This window comes from Catharus ustulatus, chromosome 2 (assembly GCF_009819885.2).
Source record: "Catharus ustulatus isolate bCatUst1 chromosome 2, bCatUst1.pri.v2, whole genome shotgun sequence".
Classification (NCBI taxonomy): Eukaryota; Metazoa; Chordata; class Aves; order Passeriformes; family Turdidae; genus Catharus; species Catharus ustulatus.
This window is the reverse complement of record NC_046222.1, coordinates 11570731-11589079: the sequence shown is the minus strand read 5'-3', so window position 1 is coordinate 11589079 and position 18349 is coordinate 11570731. Positions and strand designations below refer to the sequence as shown.

At 39.0% G+C, this 18349-nt stretch overlaps 1 protein-coding gene across 4 annotated transcripts in view; it reads right to left on the bottom strand.

The window, feature by feature from the left end:
• LOC116992041 overlaps positions 1-18349 on the bottom strand; it is a 361926-nt gene that overhangs the window by 303850 nt on the left and 39727 nt on the right. The window contains exon 1 of one of the 4 annotated variants that reach the window (XM_033051166.1): positions 3952-4328. The exons of the other annotated variants lie outside the window; for them this stretch is intronic. Within the exon in view, the coding sequence (XP_032907057.1) occupies positions 3952-3954 (3 nt within the window). The 5' untranslated portion in view covers positions 3955-4328. Of the gene's footprint in view, positions 1-3951; positions 4329-18349 lie in introns of those variants that run through there. 4 annotated transcript variants of the gene reach the window in all.

Below are 18349 nucleotides of genomic sequence, written 5' to 3'. Positions count from 1 at the left end.
GAATACTGAGGAATCTTAAACCATTCTGGTGCCTCATTCATACACTGGAAATCATCATGAACACAGTTTTGAAATCCCCTGCTGGCCTCACCCAATCCCTACAAAAATCAGTAGGATCTTTGACAGACTCCTGCATAAAGCCTTGGGTGATAAAAATAATTTAAAGTGGGTGGCTTGGTCAGAAGAGAGACAGAGAAAAGTCCATTGATATTTCTCACCCATCTCCCCCAGACCCAAGAATCAGAATTGCTGAAAGTCCTTCCAAAGGACAAGCATTTTTAAAAAGTTACAGGGATTTTGTTGGAGTTGAAAAAAAACCTACTTAACCTGTGCTCAAAAAACAGTCATGACAGATGTAACCACCCATCCTCACCTCTACCTTCACTGCTAGACAGAAACAAGTGTATAAGAGGATAAAGAAAGATGAAAAGATGTTAGGTGGAAAAAAAGAGGTTCTCACATCCCCCTCTCTGAAATGCTGTGATCATAATTTTGGAAGGAACAGCCTACTTTCTTGGGTGAATTTATAACTTCAGGTATAAAACTGGCTGCCAGCAGTGGAAATGCTTCTGAACAAACCCACAGAAAGACAGCAAAATTCCCAAGGTTCGTCTCAGTGGCTGACAAATCAATTTAGACAGGGTGGGTTTCCTCTCTCATGCCATGTTCTTTCTACTTTTAGGTCTCCTCTGGTTTGCTTTTTAAGTTCTGCCTCTCTTATTACTGCTCCTATCCTCACTTCTGCTTCTTCTCTGAGATCATTTGCTTTTACTCATATACTACAATTACTTAAATCTCTTCACAGGCCAAATGTTTCTCTTTTTATCTGTTCTTCTTTCACCTTAATCATCACCTTCTGGGACAGTCTTCTGCTGATGGTTTGAATAAGTTGTTGGAAAGTAAATGCAAACTGAAAGTTAATTTGGGTACTCCAAAGATCACATTCCAATGTGATCATGAGCTGCAGCTGAGAAGATGAAAGAAATTTTTGTCTTTGTTTTTTTAAAAATTCTTTCAAAAATTCTTTCAAAATTACTAGGAATTAATTTAAAGTATTTTTTTTAAATTAATTTTAACAACACTATGATTCACTGACTCCATGAATACTACAATTCTCTTATATCTGCCAATTTTCCTTCATCTATTGTTATAGACATCATCTTGTCATGACAGCACAAAGTAGTTCCTCTCTTTAAAATAAAAATCATTAGTCTTGAATTTCCATGATTTCTATTGTGACTCTAAAGATATTCATAGGTGTCATGCAGACCTGTTTCTGTTAATATACTGATGCCAATAAAAAGGAACAGATCTTGTAAATAAAGGGTTTCTTCCATACAGAACAGAGCGAACCTAAAAGTGAACCTTCAAAATCACTTTCTAAGAAATTCACCAAACAAATCTGTTTACTCCTTCAAAAACATTAATAATGTAAAATACAAACCTTTCAAACATTTTGACCTTTTCAAAACTACTTTTTTTTTTTCCACTAAGCGGTGTCAGAGAGAACTAAAAAAGATTGTATAATTATTTTAGTCTGAGCTCATGGATCTTTGACTTTCTCTAACAGAGAATAATAGTATTTGGAGATATACTATTGATGTTTAAGCTTCCTGCCAGTCACATTAAATTGTGCCAGTCCTCAGACAGTCATTGAGAACAGCACATTTAATCATCATTGTTGCCAGCTTTCCTTGAATCACAGAACACAACTACTGCAAGCAGATACTCTGCTTTTAATAACAGATATAGGCATAAAGTCCTCAGTAAATTCTTCTCTTCCTCATTAAATCTTTTCCCCTTCATCAGGCTGATCATCAGAGCATGAAGAAATGTTTCATAATCCTCTAGTCTGGTGTCACAACACCACTGGTGCATTATTTTGCCAGTGGAAGCCCCAGAGCACAGAAAGGATGGATCCTCTGCTCGTGTGCCCCGTGGGAGCTCCCCAAGGGCTCGTGGCCAGCAGGAGGTGGGTGCCACCCCAGATGCCCAGGCCTCCAAGGCTGGGAACAGACCACCTCCTCAAAAGTTTCTTTTACTTTCAGTTTTTAAAGGTGCAAAGAGCACTTCAGCAGGTATTCCTCCCTCCCAGCATAGCCAAGAAGGAAATTGTACATTTATGTTACTGAAGAGGACAAATTTCTTTCCCTCAGAGCAAGCCTGAAATCCCTCAAAGAAAAGAACACTCTTAACTGAACTAAGAACATAAAGATATTCTTGTGGAAAGCAATGCTTAGCCAAGTCAAAATATACAGGAATTCTATTCAAAATAAGAAAACACAAAGTTTGAGGTCCACTCAGATCACCTTACATTGCAGCATTGCATTCTAATCTGTATTTCTTAGTATTTCTCTGGCACAATCCCCCCTTTATATTAAAACCATTTTCAAAATTGATGTGTGAATTCGAGATCTCAAACTGGCAAATAAGAAAGGACACAATAGGTGAACAACATGAACTTCTGGACCTGAAAGGGACTGTAATGTCAGATCAACTCAGATCTGAATCATCTTACTTTTTAAGCAAGAATTCTGCTAATTGTTAGGTGGGCATAAAAACAGAAAGATCAAGAAACAAGTAGCAACATATTTGTGTGCAGAGTTCATCTGACCAACTTCTTACATTGCATATTAGAATTATCCTATCAAATGGGCATTTTCCATTTAGCCCCAAATACCTGCTACCTCATTTTAAGATTTTTCATGTGCCTGAATTATACGATGAAAATAATTTTATACAGAATCACACTTCTGCTGAAGTAAAACCAGACTCTCCTCTAAATTACAGATATCTTAAAACCTCATATACAGAGTAACTTTGACATGCCTTGATGATTTATTACTCTAAATTTCATCTACTCAGCAGTTTTCACAAACATATTTCTAACATTACTGTCAACATGCAATGTTTAATTCTGTTGCTGTGCTAATGAAGCAGCTTTTTCAAACTCGTACCTGAAATAACATTATAGCTCAGATTATATTTATTGCCATTATATTAGATGACTAATGTATGTAACAATCTGTTCAAGAACTTATCCACAAGTACTGTGTTTCACTCTTAAGCAAGTAAAATGTTCTGAAAGCTTTATCTTCTGTATAATTATGCAACTTACCTAAAATTTAGATAGTTGTCTGGTAATTTTGGAAAAACGTATCAGAGTACAAATCCTTTTTCTCTCAGCAGAAATCAGAATCTCAGAATATTGTTTTAAGAAAGAATTATGTGCATCACAACAAAGGAATTCAGAAAAGCTGCAGGAAAGCTTGAATAAATAAAATAAACATGGATAGAATAAAACTGGCCTCCTCCCAAACCCCGAGTTTGTCAAAAGAACAAAGCACACACAAACAGCATGTAAAACCTGAATTCAAAATACATTTAGAGAAAAGGGATGAGGACACATGTTTTTTCTATTTCAGCTTGAAAAATAAAGGGACACGGCAATGAGTCTTGCTGGCAGGCAGATAACTCATAGGCCCTGACCCTTCGACTCACCAGGAATTCAAACACAAAGCTCTTTTCATAGTGACCGTGCCATACATTCTCAAGATAAGACAGCGAAATGAGGAGCAATGGAAAGGTGCCACAAAGCTCAAACTGCAGAAAACTGCACAGAAATTACGTTCACTGATTCACCCCCATGCAGCTGCACGCCAAGTGCAAAAACTGGCTGCAAAACTTCTTTCTTTCCAAACCAGAAGCCATGCAGTGTGCTTTTAGAAACAGGACCTGTCTCCTGAAGCAAGGAAAGCACCAGAGAGAGCGAGCAGCGAGGAAAGGGATATCCCTGTGCATTTCTGTATCACTCAGAACTGAAGTGCACATCCGGACAAATAATCTGGAACACAATGAGCTCTGCAGAAGGATCGCTGTGGTAAAACGGAAGGGTTTTTAGAGACAACAAAAAAAGCTACATTTCAAACAACATTTCAAATCTGGACTCACCATGAATAAGCAACAGTTGCCTGAAGTTAGTGTGTTATTTTCTGCCCTGTTCCACTGCACTTTTTGCCTAGTTGTCCAACACTTGGTAGCTCAGAGCTGCCACACAGAGGCCCCTTCCGTGATCTGGCTTATTTGCCTGTCAGTTTGAGTCTCAGCTTCTGTATGATGCAGCTGTGCACTTTGCTGAAGGTCTAATATCATTTCCATAAGCTTTCTCCCTGCCTGGAGCAAGGCAGTTTGTTCTCCCTGCTCAATAAATACTCAGATCACTTTTCTGGTACTCACAGGGATAAAGCTTTAAGTTGTTAAGGAGTTCTTACTAAGTAGTGGGTGGAGAACATAAGCTCAGTACAAGGAAACTCTGCGCATAATCAGAAACTGAGAAACTTCCTCCCTTTCCCCCAACCCCTCCTCTCACCAGGCGAAGCTGCCAGTGCCTCCTTTACAGAAATTTAGGAATGTAAAGGGAGGACTCAAAGGGGCCCAGTCAGACAAGCCTTTCTCAATCAATTAGCTTGCAGCCATTACTTGTGACCCTAGGTCACACAACGTAAGTGTGTGGGGTGTGCCTTTAGGGGTACACCAAAGCTGCTTATTAAAACTTACATAACCAAAAGTGTTCGAAATAAAATAAACTCCAGGAGCTGGAAAATACTTTCCATGTGCCGCAGTCTTGAAGGAAGAAGAGTTTTGCATAAAGAAATGTTGCTTTGCTTTTTCAATAATAAATAATTTGATTCAGGAAACTAATTTTTTTATACTCTAAAAAACCAAGAAGAAAGAATGAAATGTGAGATGCATAAGACGACTTTAAATTGGTATTTGTTTTATGATTATGCAAAAACTAAATAATACTGGCTGGAGTGATATTTGACAAAGCACATGATCATGCTTCTTAAAATAAGACTATTGTGTGTAGCTGCAAAGGCATAGATGTTTACAGGACTATTTAATTAGTTAATGAAGTTCATCCCCTGTAGTTTTCAGCATTCAGATTCCATTCTACATTTTAACACTCCAACATAACAAACTGAACAATTTACTTTTAGAAAAGGTCCAGAATATTTGAAGACTGCATTAAATAATCCTGCCATGAACACTCAGGGAAGAGAGGGTGTAACTTGCCACAATTCCCACACAACAAGTATACACCCCTCGGTGTGAAAGAAAACTTCAAAAGACCCTCAGCTTCATATCCTGCCAACCCAATGACATGGAGATGATGCCTTGGAAGAACCCATGAGGGAGTCCTGATTTGAAAAGCAGATCTATGGCAACCCCTTTCTGGGCCAGGCGAGATCAGCACACTGCAGGGGTGATGCAGTTTAATCTCCAGGTGCATCGCAAAGCATCTGTAAGTAGTGCCACAGATCAAGGTTTATACACAGAAGAAAAAACATTTCAGCCCAAACTTCACCATAAGGTAACTGAGCAACAGCTACACAAAAGCTCATAGAGGTCTCAGGGAAACAGATAACCATGTAGGAAAGTAGTAGTCATGTGGTGAAGTAGATTAAGGGTGTTGTAGACAACCTGCAATCTTCATGTTCCCTTCGCTGTTAAATCCCAGCCAAACTCTCAGAACAGGGAGCAGGGCTCGTGTTAGTTCAGACATTCATTCAAGAGATCACATTGCAGGACCAGGGCCACTGAATAAGTACCCTGGGGTAAGGATTCTGCTTCTGTCTTGCACGTTAGACAGCATTTAATAAATTAGGTCACATTTATATCCTTGGAAATCCCTGGCAGTAGAAATAATAATCATGGAAACTAATTTTGAAAGGAAAAAATGGGTTTGGGATTAAGATGAAGGACTGGAATTTAGGATATTGGGTCCTGTTCCCATTCATATTTCAAATGGTCCAAATTATTTGGTAGATATTGCTTCAATTTCTTCATTTATGTCAAATTGCCCTTCTCCTGCAGTTATAAAGCCATCACCTCCTCAAAGCTGATCAATAAGAAAATGGATCATGATAATAATCTTCTGTATGCAAATCCCTTCAGTACTGGTTCTCAACACATGGTCTGCATAGTGGAATTAAAGCAGGATTGAATATAAAATATTTACTGACACTGGACTTCTCAGTAACTGAGAACAAGACAACTATCTACATCAAATCTTCTGAAATCTGTGCAGTCTCCAGGAAGTTAAAACAAGTCCATACACACGAATAACACTATAGATTTCATTTTTTCCCCTTTAGCCCTCTAAGTTTAATGCTCCTGGAAAACTTGGAGGGTTGTGCTTAAAACTCAAAAGATTGGACTCCCTAATAGTAGGAAAAAATGGGACGACAGTGCCTGTGAAGAGACAGGCTGACTTAGAGTGTTGCTCTCAGCAAATGTTAAGAAAAGGAGAACTCATTCCACCTTTGGCCAGTCTCTGTGAAGTTCCAGGCTGAAGCAGAGGAATTAACATTGATTCCACGTTTCTCTTTAACCCACAATTTCCAAAGCAAGATGATTCCCAAGCAGCCCGCTTTGATATACTTTCACACCTTTCCTTTGGAAAAGTCGATATGGAAAACTTACAAGACAAATAACAAAGAAATGTAAAGGATGTTTTTGATGTAACGTAAAACAATGTTTCCACACTAGAAATAATAATACAATAATGGCTCCTCCTGGCACTGCTGAGTCCCCTGGCTAAGAACTCTTCCTTTTCCTGATTGCTGGCTGCAAATTACCCCTCCATTGGCTCCACTCCATTGCTGCCACATTTCAGCCATGCAAAGGCAATGTGAGTCATTTCAAAATTATCTCTAACAAAGAAAGACACAAAGTTTGAAGTGGAACTAGATGTTCATACCAAAGATGGCAACCAGGAATATACAAAACTCCTTTAGCATTCTCATGGTGCTGTGCTATGAGCAAGATTCCTGTTGATTAATGGAAGTAACAATCACTTTTATTGTTTCCCCATTTACATTCTAATAAGCATCAGCCCAGAACAGACTATTTCAGAAAAGGATAATAGATGTTTTCATGAATTTTTACACATTCTGCTCTTTTCCCTCAAAAGTAATTGAATTTAGAGAGATCTACCTTAACTAGTCACCTTTTCTCCCCTTATTTGTCCCGTGTTCTTTTAGACTAAGTAAATGCTCAGCTCCTTACATCAAGGTATTTTCACACTTACTAACTAAGAGTTAGCAAGGAGATTAAATGTGCAAGAATTTTACAAGTTTTTCTTTGCATGTGCAGATCTTCAGACCTGGATTACACCCAAGTTCAATGTGATCAATATATGATCATGCTACAATAAGGGTTCCTTTGAGAATAAAAGGGATTTCTTGTTATTTGGGAGTTGTTTTTCTTCACTAGTCAATAGGAAAACAACATTAATTCACAGAGCTAGCTCTCCTCCTCTGTTATGCTCTTAAATGAGATTAAATTAATTTAGTTAGAAAGATAAACAAACTATGTGCAAAACACTTGTAGCAGAATCACATGTGTAAAGTTTATGGTGTTGATAGTGGCACTCAGTAGATATTTGTATCGTAAGTCATGCTCTAAACACTCTACATTAAAAACAACTGCTTCTTTAAGAAACAAAATTAAAATCTTTCCATTAAAAAAAAAAAAGCTTGCAAATACACTACAGTACTTTGAAACAGATCCTTCACTCCTTAAGCCTTCTTCCCCTGCATTCCCCCACCCCCTTTTCCTTTCAGGAAACAAAACTCAAGAAGAGAAAGAGAGAGAGAGTCAAAAGGTTACAGCCGGCTTGTAAGTGCAAAGAACGTGAGAGGCCCATTCTTCCCCTTAACACCTGACATCCCAGGGTGCATTTTCCCCAGTGCTGAGGCTGCTGGATTAGCCATGCAGCTCCTGGTGATAATGGAAGCTGTGCATCTCATTCGCCATGCACTGCTACTTAAAGGTCTTCTCCTATCCCTGCTCCTGTAAATAGTTCTCATTCCTGCTGCACAATTACAAACTTAATTAATGACAATTTGCATTTTGCCATGATTACACTAAGTTAAATACTTTTTCTGAGCCCCAGAAAATAGGTAAGTATTCATTCTTGGAATTCAGAAGTTTGAAAAAGGTGCAGAAAAATCAGTAAAATTATGCATTTGTTCTTAATTACAAATAAAACCCAAGAAAGAACCTGACACAAAGCTAATAAATGTTAAAACTTTGATTAAAAAAAGAATCTGGATCAACAACCATAATATTCATGCTGCCATTTCCTGGCTCAGAATAGCCAGGTTTCCATGATTTCCCACAGCTTATCGTAGCAGGTGAAACTCATCTAAGGCATGTTTGTTACAGGTACAGAACAATGAACGTGCCAGAGAGAAATACCAAATTACCAAAGTCTTTGCCATGCTTTTTCTAGGATGGAGATCCCTTGTAACCCTCAGAGGGAGCTGAGATCTGCTTGCTTGGCTGATGCTGTAGGAAACAAGGAAACAATTACCTCTAATTAGGTGTGTAATCGTGCACAAAATGGAAAAGGACTGAGAACAAAGTTAATTCTAAACAACAAAAGTCTTCAGGCTAAAGGACTAAAGAGAAACAAGATTGATTAGGGCAGAAAAGGTACAGTTCACAAAAATCAACATCTAGCTCCAATAAAAAATGGGAGGAGAAAGAAGGATAAAATAATTACTTGGAATTTCCTGCTATTAATAAATGCTATGTCCTAAATCAAAGATAACATAATTTCAAAAAGGATCCAAATTCCAAGGTGAATCAGAGCAAAAGCTTTAGCATTTAACTAATAAAATGCTGGAAGTGAGAACATGGCAGAAAATGTGTGCTCCTTGTTGTTAAGGGGGTGATGCTGCTCACCAGTTGCAACCAAAAATGTCAGTCCCTGCTTTCTCTCACCTCTCACCTACCCCATCCTAAACACCAGCCAAATTCTTTCTGCTGTATATGCAAGGCACTTGTCCAAGTTTGAAGGTACAGGTTTTCATTTCTTCTTTATAGTGCAAAGAATATTATAAGTTTTTGTTTCTTGGATTTTGCAAAATGTCTTAGTCCTCTAACTGCTAAGAACAAAGCTCACAAATATTGCAGGAGGAATCTGAGAAGGGGGAAAAATCACAGAAGGAAATTAAAATTCTGGTAATTGATATCCAGCCTTTCAAAAACATACTGAGACAACTCAAACATTTAGGACTCAAATGTGTGAAAAATCCAATGAAAACATCCCAAAGAAGATTTAAAGGAAGAATACACAAGTGTGCAGGTTCTTTAAGAAGATTGTATAACTAGCAGAATAAAAGATGCCTGAAGAAATGGGTTCTTACAACTTGTTTAGATGCACTGTGGTAAAAAAACTTCCTCCAGCTGATTTGATTTCCTAGAAATGAAAACAAGTGTGTGTGAATTTGTCATTTGGTACTTTATTGAAGGACAAAGATTATTTATTTATTTTTTAAGTCACTTGGGGGTCTTAGATGTATGAGTGAATACAAAGAGATTAAAGAGAGTTCAGTCATTCCAGAGACAAGCATTAAATGAGATTTTAATGGGGTCTGTCCATCACCTCCCCAGTAACCTGCCAGGTAACACCACAAAAGCCCTCACTAGACCTGCCTGCCAGCCAGGTTTGATTCAGCTTTGTTGTTCAGGGGAGAGGTGCTATTTATTTAGCACAGAACCAGACCAGATATATACACAGGCACTACTTATTTTAGCTGTATTTGTACTTGTAAAAAAATAGACCTGTAAAACAAATCTAGTGCCAAAAAAGACCTCAAGGGAAAAATACATAAATTAATTCCAAGCTTCCCTGCCAATACATCAACAACATAATGTTTGTGTATAAAAACTGTACCCAGCTGATGGGAGGTGGGTGAATATACGCTGGGCAATTTTTGGGTGTAAGTCTAGCCCAGAATGTCCACCCACAGTCCCTAATGTTTAAAAGAAGCAGGTATTTAGTTCTACCTGACATGAATGAAGACTTCCTAAAGCACCTGTCTGGTAGAGATCCTACATCCTCACACATATCTCATTACATTAATCCTTTCATGTCTGCAAACCCCATCCAAAGTTGCCAATGTGGACAAGCAACTAATCCCTTCTTGAAAAAAATCTGAATGTCCTAAAACTTTTACAGAACTTTAAAAATTTAATCTCATAACATGCATGAAAACACATGGATGGGTTAAACCTTTTTCTGCCATTGCCCACACCAGGGTTTAACATGTGCTTTCAGAAGAAAAGTCTGGAATTTTTACCTACTACATATGTAGGCACACCTCCCTGACAGAACACTACAATGGGAAAAAGCTTGGTAATAGTTGCTCAAATTTATTTTCTTTGAAGTTAGTGTTACTTCTTTGTCTGTGAACTTTTAAACTTTTTTTTTCCAAGTGTCATGAAAAACATGACCTTGCTGAAGCTTCTGAGTTCAAAATGAATTCTCAGTAGAAAAATATCCCTAAAGTAGATTCTCTCTCTTACTAGGGAATGCTCTAGCAGTCAAGTTCAATTTGCCTTAAAGACAAAAAGGCATCTCTCTAGGGATAAAAATCAATCCCCAAACTGTCAGCAGCAACACACAAAGTTTAAAAATGTGCTTAATTCAGCACAAACAAATGCTTGTAAATTGTCAAGCCAATATGTGAGAAGTGTCTCTTCCATTAAATAAAATCATGAGCTAAACAAAAAACTAAAAAGGGGACAAAGACACCACAAGCAGATATATTTTATCCACCTGATATCTATCAAGTACACTTGTACAGAATAATAAGAAAGCAGTCTTTACTAATAGAGTGCTGATTAAGTTTAAAAATATTTTAATTGCTACTGATTTTTTAAAGGTTTTCATTACTGTGGTGTTCCAGTGCATGCAAAATCACACCTTCTCCATACAGCTCGGCAATGGGAGCAGCTTGGGACAACATCAACTCAGATTTGCAATCCAAAGGTGATCCACACTCAGTGACAAGGAAATCAGTTTTCCATCTTGGAGATGTCATCTCAAATTGCAACAACTGAGAAATGACTGAAGCCATTGCTGGGCTTCAGATGTGCGGCAGGGGTACCCTTGTCCTCCTGTGTCCTTGTCCTCCTGTGCCCTTGTCCTCCTCCACTCAAAGCCAGAGCAAGGTTACAACCCCCATCTGGATGTCCTTGCCTTTCTCTTCTTGTACCTTGTGGCACCTGTGGAGCCTCCCACCTTCCTCAGGTGACCCTGGCATCATTCTGACATCCTGGGAACCCCCACAGCAAAGAGAGCAGGTGTAGGGCTGGTTGGAAGTTGGTGGGCAGGCAAGGACCTTCTCCATTCTGCCTGCAGGTGCTCAGAGGACAGGGATGGGACTGTTTGGTGGGTTTAGTTCAAGTGTGTACCCCATTCCTGGATGCCATTGGCAGAACATCCCAACAAAAGAATTTCTACAACCATGACAGCTGTTACTGTGATTTCTCCCCCGGATAATGAGAACTTGGACTTTTCCCCCATAAATACATTTCGTACCCCAGGAGATGAGACCATGATGATCAACACTTGTAAGAACTGCTCAAGCTTTGCACAGAGCTGCACCCTGATCTCCTTAATCTTCAGTGAAACAACTTAAGCTTCCTGTACCTCGATTTCTGACCTGAAAACCTCCATTTAGAGCATATAACATGAACTTCGATATCTAACAGGTTTTATGCAATAACCAGTAAAAATCTTTCATTTTTGTGCTCACATGTGGCTGTATACATCAGAAAGTCCTGAAACAAGAAAGTGCTATTCAGTGTAAACAAGGTGTTTCGAAAAAAAAAAAAAATTGGCTGTGTTTTACCTAAAAAGATAAACTTGCAATGACCCAAAAATAAAACAAAAAAACCCCACCTTCCTCAGTAAGAGTCTAACACAGATCAAGTTTCAGTCATTTCTGCAAAATTACACCAAAACCTTCATATGTGTTAAAAATAGAAAGATGTGTTCTACACTATTAAAAAATCCACCACAAATCAGTTAAAACACACAACCATAAATACACATGAAAATATAAAGTGAATGGACAGCACAAGAACCAGGAAGGTTTCATAAAACAAAAAAAGCAACTAGGTAAACCATCACAGCAAAATCATCAATAACCAAAGCACAAAACAGTGGTATTTGATGTGTGAAATGTAAAAAAAAAAGTCTTTTGTGTAAAATGTGGAACAAATAGATCAAGTTTCATGCTGGAGATGCACCTCAAGACAGACACGACGACGTGCCATTACCATGCTTTCATGTTAATTTCTGTGAGCACAGAAATATTGGGAGTTGTGAACTTTTAGGTAGAACAAGAAGAAACAAAAAACATAGCCAATGAGGAAAAAACATAAGAAAAAACATTGCCATCTCCTTCTGCCGTTACTTTCAGAGGTAACAACAGAGTCAGATATCCCCACACTGACAGAATGTGTCACACAATTTCATATATAAGGCAATAATGCCCCAAAAGGAATGGCTACTGCTATTCTTTGAATTTACTTTACTATAAAGCTTTATTTGGAGACTCCTAAGGATTGAAAAGGGAGGAAAATACCCCACATTTCCTGATTTATCTTGAAAAGCAAAAAGTATAGGTTATTTGCAGCTGATACTTCTGATTGATCAGAAACCTTTTCATCACTACTTTGGCAAATAAATTTTCTGATACATGTGACCAAAAGCAAAGATTACCTCAGGAATCCAGACATCATTTATTTTGGCAGTGTGCATATGTTAGTAGATTCTTTTGGTCCTCCCTAGGATTAACATGCATTTTGAGAGATGATATGGGGTCCATACAAAAACCTGAAAGTTCAAAGCTATATTGCTTAGTTTAGTCACTCAGGAAAGTGAGCTGGAACAATTAAATTATCTAGCATTCAAAAAAAAGACTGAAAACTGTTCCAGAAGAGAGTAAAAATTCATAATCACTGATATTGAAGATCCTTCTCATTAGCTGGTTCCCTCTTCCAGACAGTAAATCATCACCTAAATTCTCCCTGTAACTGTCCTTACTATCAGTAAATATTTTCCAAAAATGTACATATAATTTCTTAACTGGATTACTAATTATAAATCTAAGTCCATATTATTCTAATATTGTCCATTGAATGAAACAAACTTAAATAGTTCAGTGTTATGAGAACCAAAGAAAAATTAAGTTTTTAAAGAGAAGTTACTTCTCTGTCCCATTCACAGAGGGTCCACAGTATAAAAGTCACTATTTCCTTTGAGTTCAGAGACAGCAACAGGGCAACATCAAGCTAAAAGACCAAATTAATAGGTTCAAGTCAGCATCAAATAAATGGGAGTCTCAGGTACAAACCCATACCCTGCCTTGCCCTTGGAAGGCAGTGATAAACTTTGGTTGGTCCAACAGGGCAGTCCATACTGCCTGCACCTTCAAGCACTCTGCCACACTTTCAGTCTTTTCTTTGGGTCTTAACCTGTCAGATTTTTTAGGCATGGAGAGTGTCATCTCTTGCAATATCACAAGGTAGACAGCATTACTGGGATTGAGTCAGCAGTTCTCAAGGAATCATCAGTGATCCACAGTTTTGGTTTAACACCTTGGGAGGAGAGTTCCTGATTGATTCTGCAAGCTGGGCTGAGTCCAGCCCCTTGCCTTGAGGGACTGAGGAGTAACTCATTAGCAAGGTGCAACCAGAACTTGCAGGAATGTTGCTGGAGGAGTTGAGGGGAGGGTACAGCTGGGACCTGCAGCAGTGTCAGAGGAACCTGCTGGGGTTTCTGTGTCACCTGCAATAACTGCATCCCCTCAGTGGCACTAACAGCTAAAGTGGCAAACACCATCTCAGTTGCTGGCAAACCATTTACAGCTCCACTGTTGTAGTCTGGGCACTGCTAGGTTTGCATTAGCAAGGTACTGGCAGCAAAAGCAAAAAGGAAAACTTAATCTTGTCCTTTCCCACAGTTTCATTCCTATGTCCCAGTCTTTCACATGCTACAGTCTGCTCATCACTGTGCTGGACCCTACTGCAGCAGTGAGGGCAAGGGGCACTGCGACCTGAAACCTTACACCAAAGGTCTGTGAGCACAACAGGCTGAAGATTCCCTGAGGGAAATCCTTGCCTGGGCTTCCTAAGAGGTAACTAGAGAGCTGCTGTGCCTTCCCCTTCCACTGCATGAGAGCCAGACAGTGTCTGAACAATTACTATTTGATTTGGGTTAAGAGTCAGACACCACCCGGGGCAACATCCAGACTGCAGCCAGGGATCCTGTTTCCGGAAACAGAAACAACAGGTGGGGATTGGCAAATGGCAATGCTTTACACACTTAGAGCACCACTGTGTTGCAGACCATTAAAACACAAGAATACAACATCTTTCAGGGTGATTTTTTTGCATTGTGTTGTAGAAATGTTGAGAGTAGAGGCTATCCCTGAACTCCCATACCTTTTGTAACAGCTGATGATCCCAACTCAGGGATGCAAGTACTGCCTTACTTTCTTTGCTGTTCCAATCTGTTCTGTCAGATGAATGTGCACCACATAATGCAGTGAGAGAGCATGGAGGGGCTGCTGTTTGACAAGAAAAGGGTGTTACTTTCAGAACTCCATCGTTTCAGTTATGGATGTAATCCTGATTTCTTTAGTTATCTGATAGAGCAGGAGAAACATTGCAGCAGATCATTGGCGACTCCAATCATGCAAAGCTATAAAGGAAAAATAGTGTACTCTGATTTCTGGAAGTATACATGCTCTGTGCAGACCTTCCTGCCATCTCTATGGGTACAGACAATACCTGCATGGACAAAAATTGCTCTCTGGAGATACCAAATGTTTTGTGAAACAAAATAACCTCCATCACACAAACCTATTTTTTCATATTAGCAGACATTCACAGTCAAAAATTTGTCCCAGCTACTCCTTGTTCCTTTGTATGTTCAAGAGAAAATTTGCTCAGTTTCCAATTCAGACAATAAATTTTATCAGTACTCTGACTATCTGGCTAAAAACACTAGGTATATACATCACTTATTTCTTAATTTAGTGTTTCATGTTGAATGGACTGATGTCTTCATGGCATTATTTCCACCTTGCCTGAATAACTGAAACTATGCAAACAGAACTACAAAACAAGAAATAGACTTCTTAAATGCAAGGTTATTGGGAAGATAATACTCATAATAAACTTTCTGTAATTATTATGGTCTGGGAACAATTCCAAGTGTAGGAAGACCATGTGTTACTATGCTTTTATAATGAATAGAACTTCACAATCCTACTCATGAAAAAATATATTTGTAATATTTAAGCTAAGTGCTAATTTATAACCTTTCTGAAGCCAACAGGTGAAAAAAAACTGGCAGAGTAAAATTACTTATGCATGTTGGGCACAGACATGAGAAAGTTTTGTCTTGAAAGAATACACACTCCCGCTCTCCCTTTTCCTGTGAAATCCTGAACCTGACACCTCAGACCATCAGGTTAATGCTTAGTGAATGTTTCCTTCATGTTTACACCTGAAGGAAACCTGAAGTGATTTCAGGGTTTAAAAAGCCATGTGGCATTCACAACACCCCACGAACCCTCTGGGAAGCTCAGTTCCCAAGCCAGTCTAGCACTGCGAGAGGCACAGCAGAATTCCACCTATGGCACTGCAAACGTGCCCTAAACACCTCATAGGGACCATGTTTGAGGCTGGGAGAGCACTTCAGTCTCAGTTCCCCTGCAGACCTTTGGCTCTGTGCTGAGGCTGCTACCCAGGGTGCCAATTAGTGCCAGCCGATCGCTCCTGTGATGTGCGCACCTCTCCGCGAGCCGGACTGAAGCTCCCAACTCGTTCCCTATAGGTCACTGACAACTCTGCCCAAGATTGACTGAGCCCCAATTTGGATTAGCAATTTAGCAGGAAGGTCCTGTGTCACACTGCCCTCCAACCTCTCTCATGTAAGCAATTTGAATACAGCAACTTCTGGGCTGCAAATTGACTAGTTGCAGAGGGAGGGGTGTTAGAAAACTCCAGAAGCGAGTACGTTTACAAAGCCTGCAGTAAAGTGTTATTGGGAAATTAAACTGTGCCTTGCCCCCTTCACCTCTTGCTATGTAGACTGCATTTGAAGGATTTCATTAGGGCCAGAGGCCAGAGCTTACTTTTCTGTTGCCAAGTGAAATGAATCGGGGAAGAAAATTGACTTAACTGGGATTTCTAATAAAATACTGGATTTAGAACCAGGGAGTCAACAAATATTCGGCCACATCAAAAATTTTAAGACATGAACATGAAATTTGTGGTTTGTTTTAGAATAATAAAAAAAAAATACATAATTATAAAGTCTTTTTCAATCTAATTTAATAAACCCACCTCAATAAAATGAGAGAAAAAGGAGAATCTCACTTGGAATATATGTAGCATTATAGGCCATAGGATACCTGCAGTAGTTAAACTTTCACTGCTGTTAGTACTTTAAAGGGTGCTCTGTGGTATTCTAATGTATATTTCCCTTGAGCTGCAATCACTTTTACTGGCTAAACTTCTGCCAAATATTTATCATAGATCCTACAGAACTGATTCCAGTGTCAGTCACTACCACTGGGAGCAGCACCCTGTGATGGTTCCTTTTACCTACCTTCTTATTCCTGACGCTGCTATGGAAAGGAAATGGGATACAAATGGTGTGTAAGGACTTCTCCTTCTCAGACTGATTCCTGAGCTAATCCTCAAGAGGTGCAATAGTTTTTTTTAACCACATTTAATGAGTACAACCACAGTGCACATGCAGTTATGCCTGGCATAAGACAGCATCATGACTGCACCCATGGAAGGAATTATAAAGGAATTGTACGTACAGGTTGTCATAGAAGTTGTTAAAATGGTATAATTTTCATATAGAATCAGAACTGCTGTTATTCTAAGATGAAAAAGGTGTTACAAACTTTCTTTGCCCTTAATCCAGCTCAGCCACATCCATACTCTAGAGGTATGTACACACTCAGCAAAAACAGAAGGATATCTGCTCAGCAGTGTCAGACACTTGAGGTGTTCCATTTCCTTGACTCCCGTTCATCTTTGACAGATGATTGTAATGCAATAGCTCAAAGGAGATAGGAAACAGGAGATTGAAACATCCCTGCAGGGCTCCACTGAGTTTCAAAGGTGCCAGCAGCAAGAAACACAGTAAATTAAAAATCTAAAGTGACAAGAAGTGCAATCTTCAGGGCTAAATATATATTTTATGTTGTATGAAGTCACAGTATAATGGGCTTCTACTGGAGAATAGCAGTACAGTAAAGACAGATATCTAAGACTTAAACTGGCTAAGTTAATAAATAAAAATGTAATAAAAAATTAAGCTTTTGGAGTGTTGGCCACATGCAGAAGGGCATGAGAAAGCATTGGGGACTTTTGTGCTCCCCTTGCTCCAGGCACTCAAAGCACCCCCAGCCAAGCAGAACCAGGTGGTGCCCCCTGTTTGTATTGGAGCCAGGTTTAAGGAAACTCAAAGGGACACAGGAAAACTGGAACACTCCATTTGTCATAGATGTGTCCTTTCCAGCATGACATGATTGCCAGAATTCCTGGGCTTTACAAGTGGGGCTGAGTCTGTTCTTTGTGGCACCTGGTGCACCCACTTTGCTGGTGACTCACGATGCTGTCCCAGCATTTTGCATCTATCTTTTCTAACATACCAGGCAACAAAGACTGAAAATCAAAAGGATCCTATTGTTGTTTCTTGAGCACAGAGCTGAGGAAAGCTGTTTTCCAATGCCTTTTATACAGAAAGGAGGCACAGACACTGTCATGTTGAATTGCAGCATTTGGGACTGGTCTTTACTTGCACATATGAGAGAAGTCCACCAATTTACTTGTATATTTGTACTTCACAAGGAGGACTTCACTATACCATTAAAAAAAAAAAAAAAGGAATCTCTTCCTACCAGATCACATTCTATGTATAATAGAAAGCTGTATATATTAAAAAAATAACTCTAATTCATTCAACGAGTACCTTCTGGTTTGTAGGTGGCAAAACTCTACTTATAGAAAAAAATTTGTGGCAAGAGAAAGCTGGACAAATTCCTATCAGAGAAATGACTTTTTAAAGACAAAGAATATATTTCAATTAAAGCTGCCTGTTCAAGGACATGCCAGATAAATCCTGGAAGTCTTTAAGTAAAATCTGATCATCTTTTTAAACTCTGTGTTACAGCGCAGCAGAAGTGATAAGCTTGAGACAGCTTTATTTAGTGTGGCTCTGTGGCCTTTGGTGGGTCATGGGGTCAGAGAATATCAGTCACCAGAGCTGTCTTTTCTGATGACTTTAATCTTTAAAACCTTCCAGTGAAACTGTGTGACCCATCGTTAGCAAAACACATTAAAAATGGCCAAAGTGCATATTTGGTTGCACATGACATCATAAATTACCAACAGGACCATTCTGAACAACGAGTTTTCCCTGGAATTAAACAAGGAAAAAAAATGGGGAAACAGG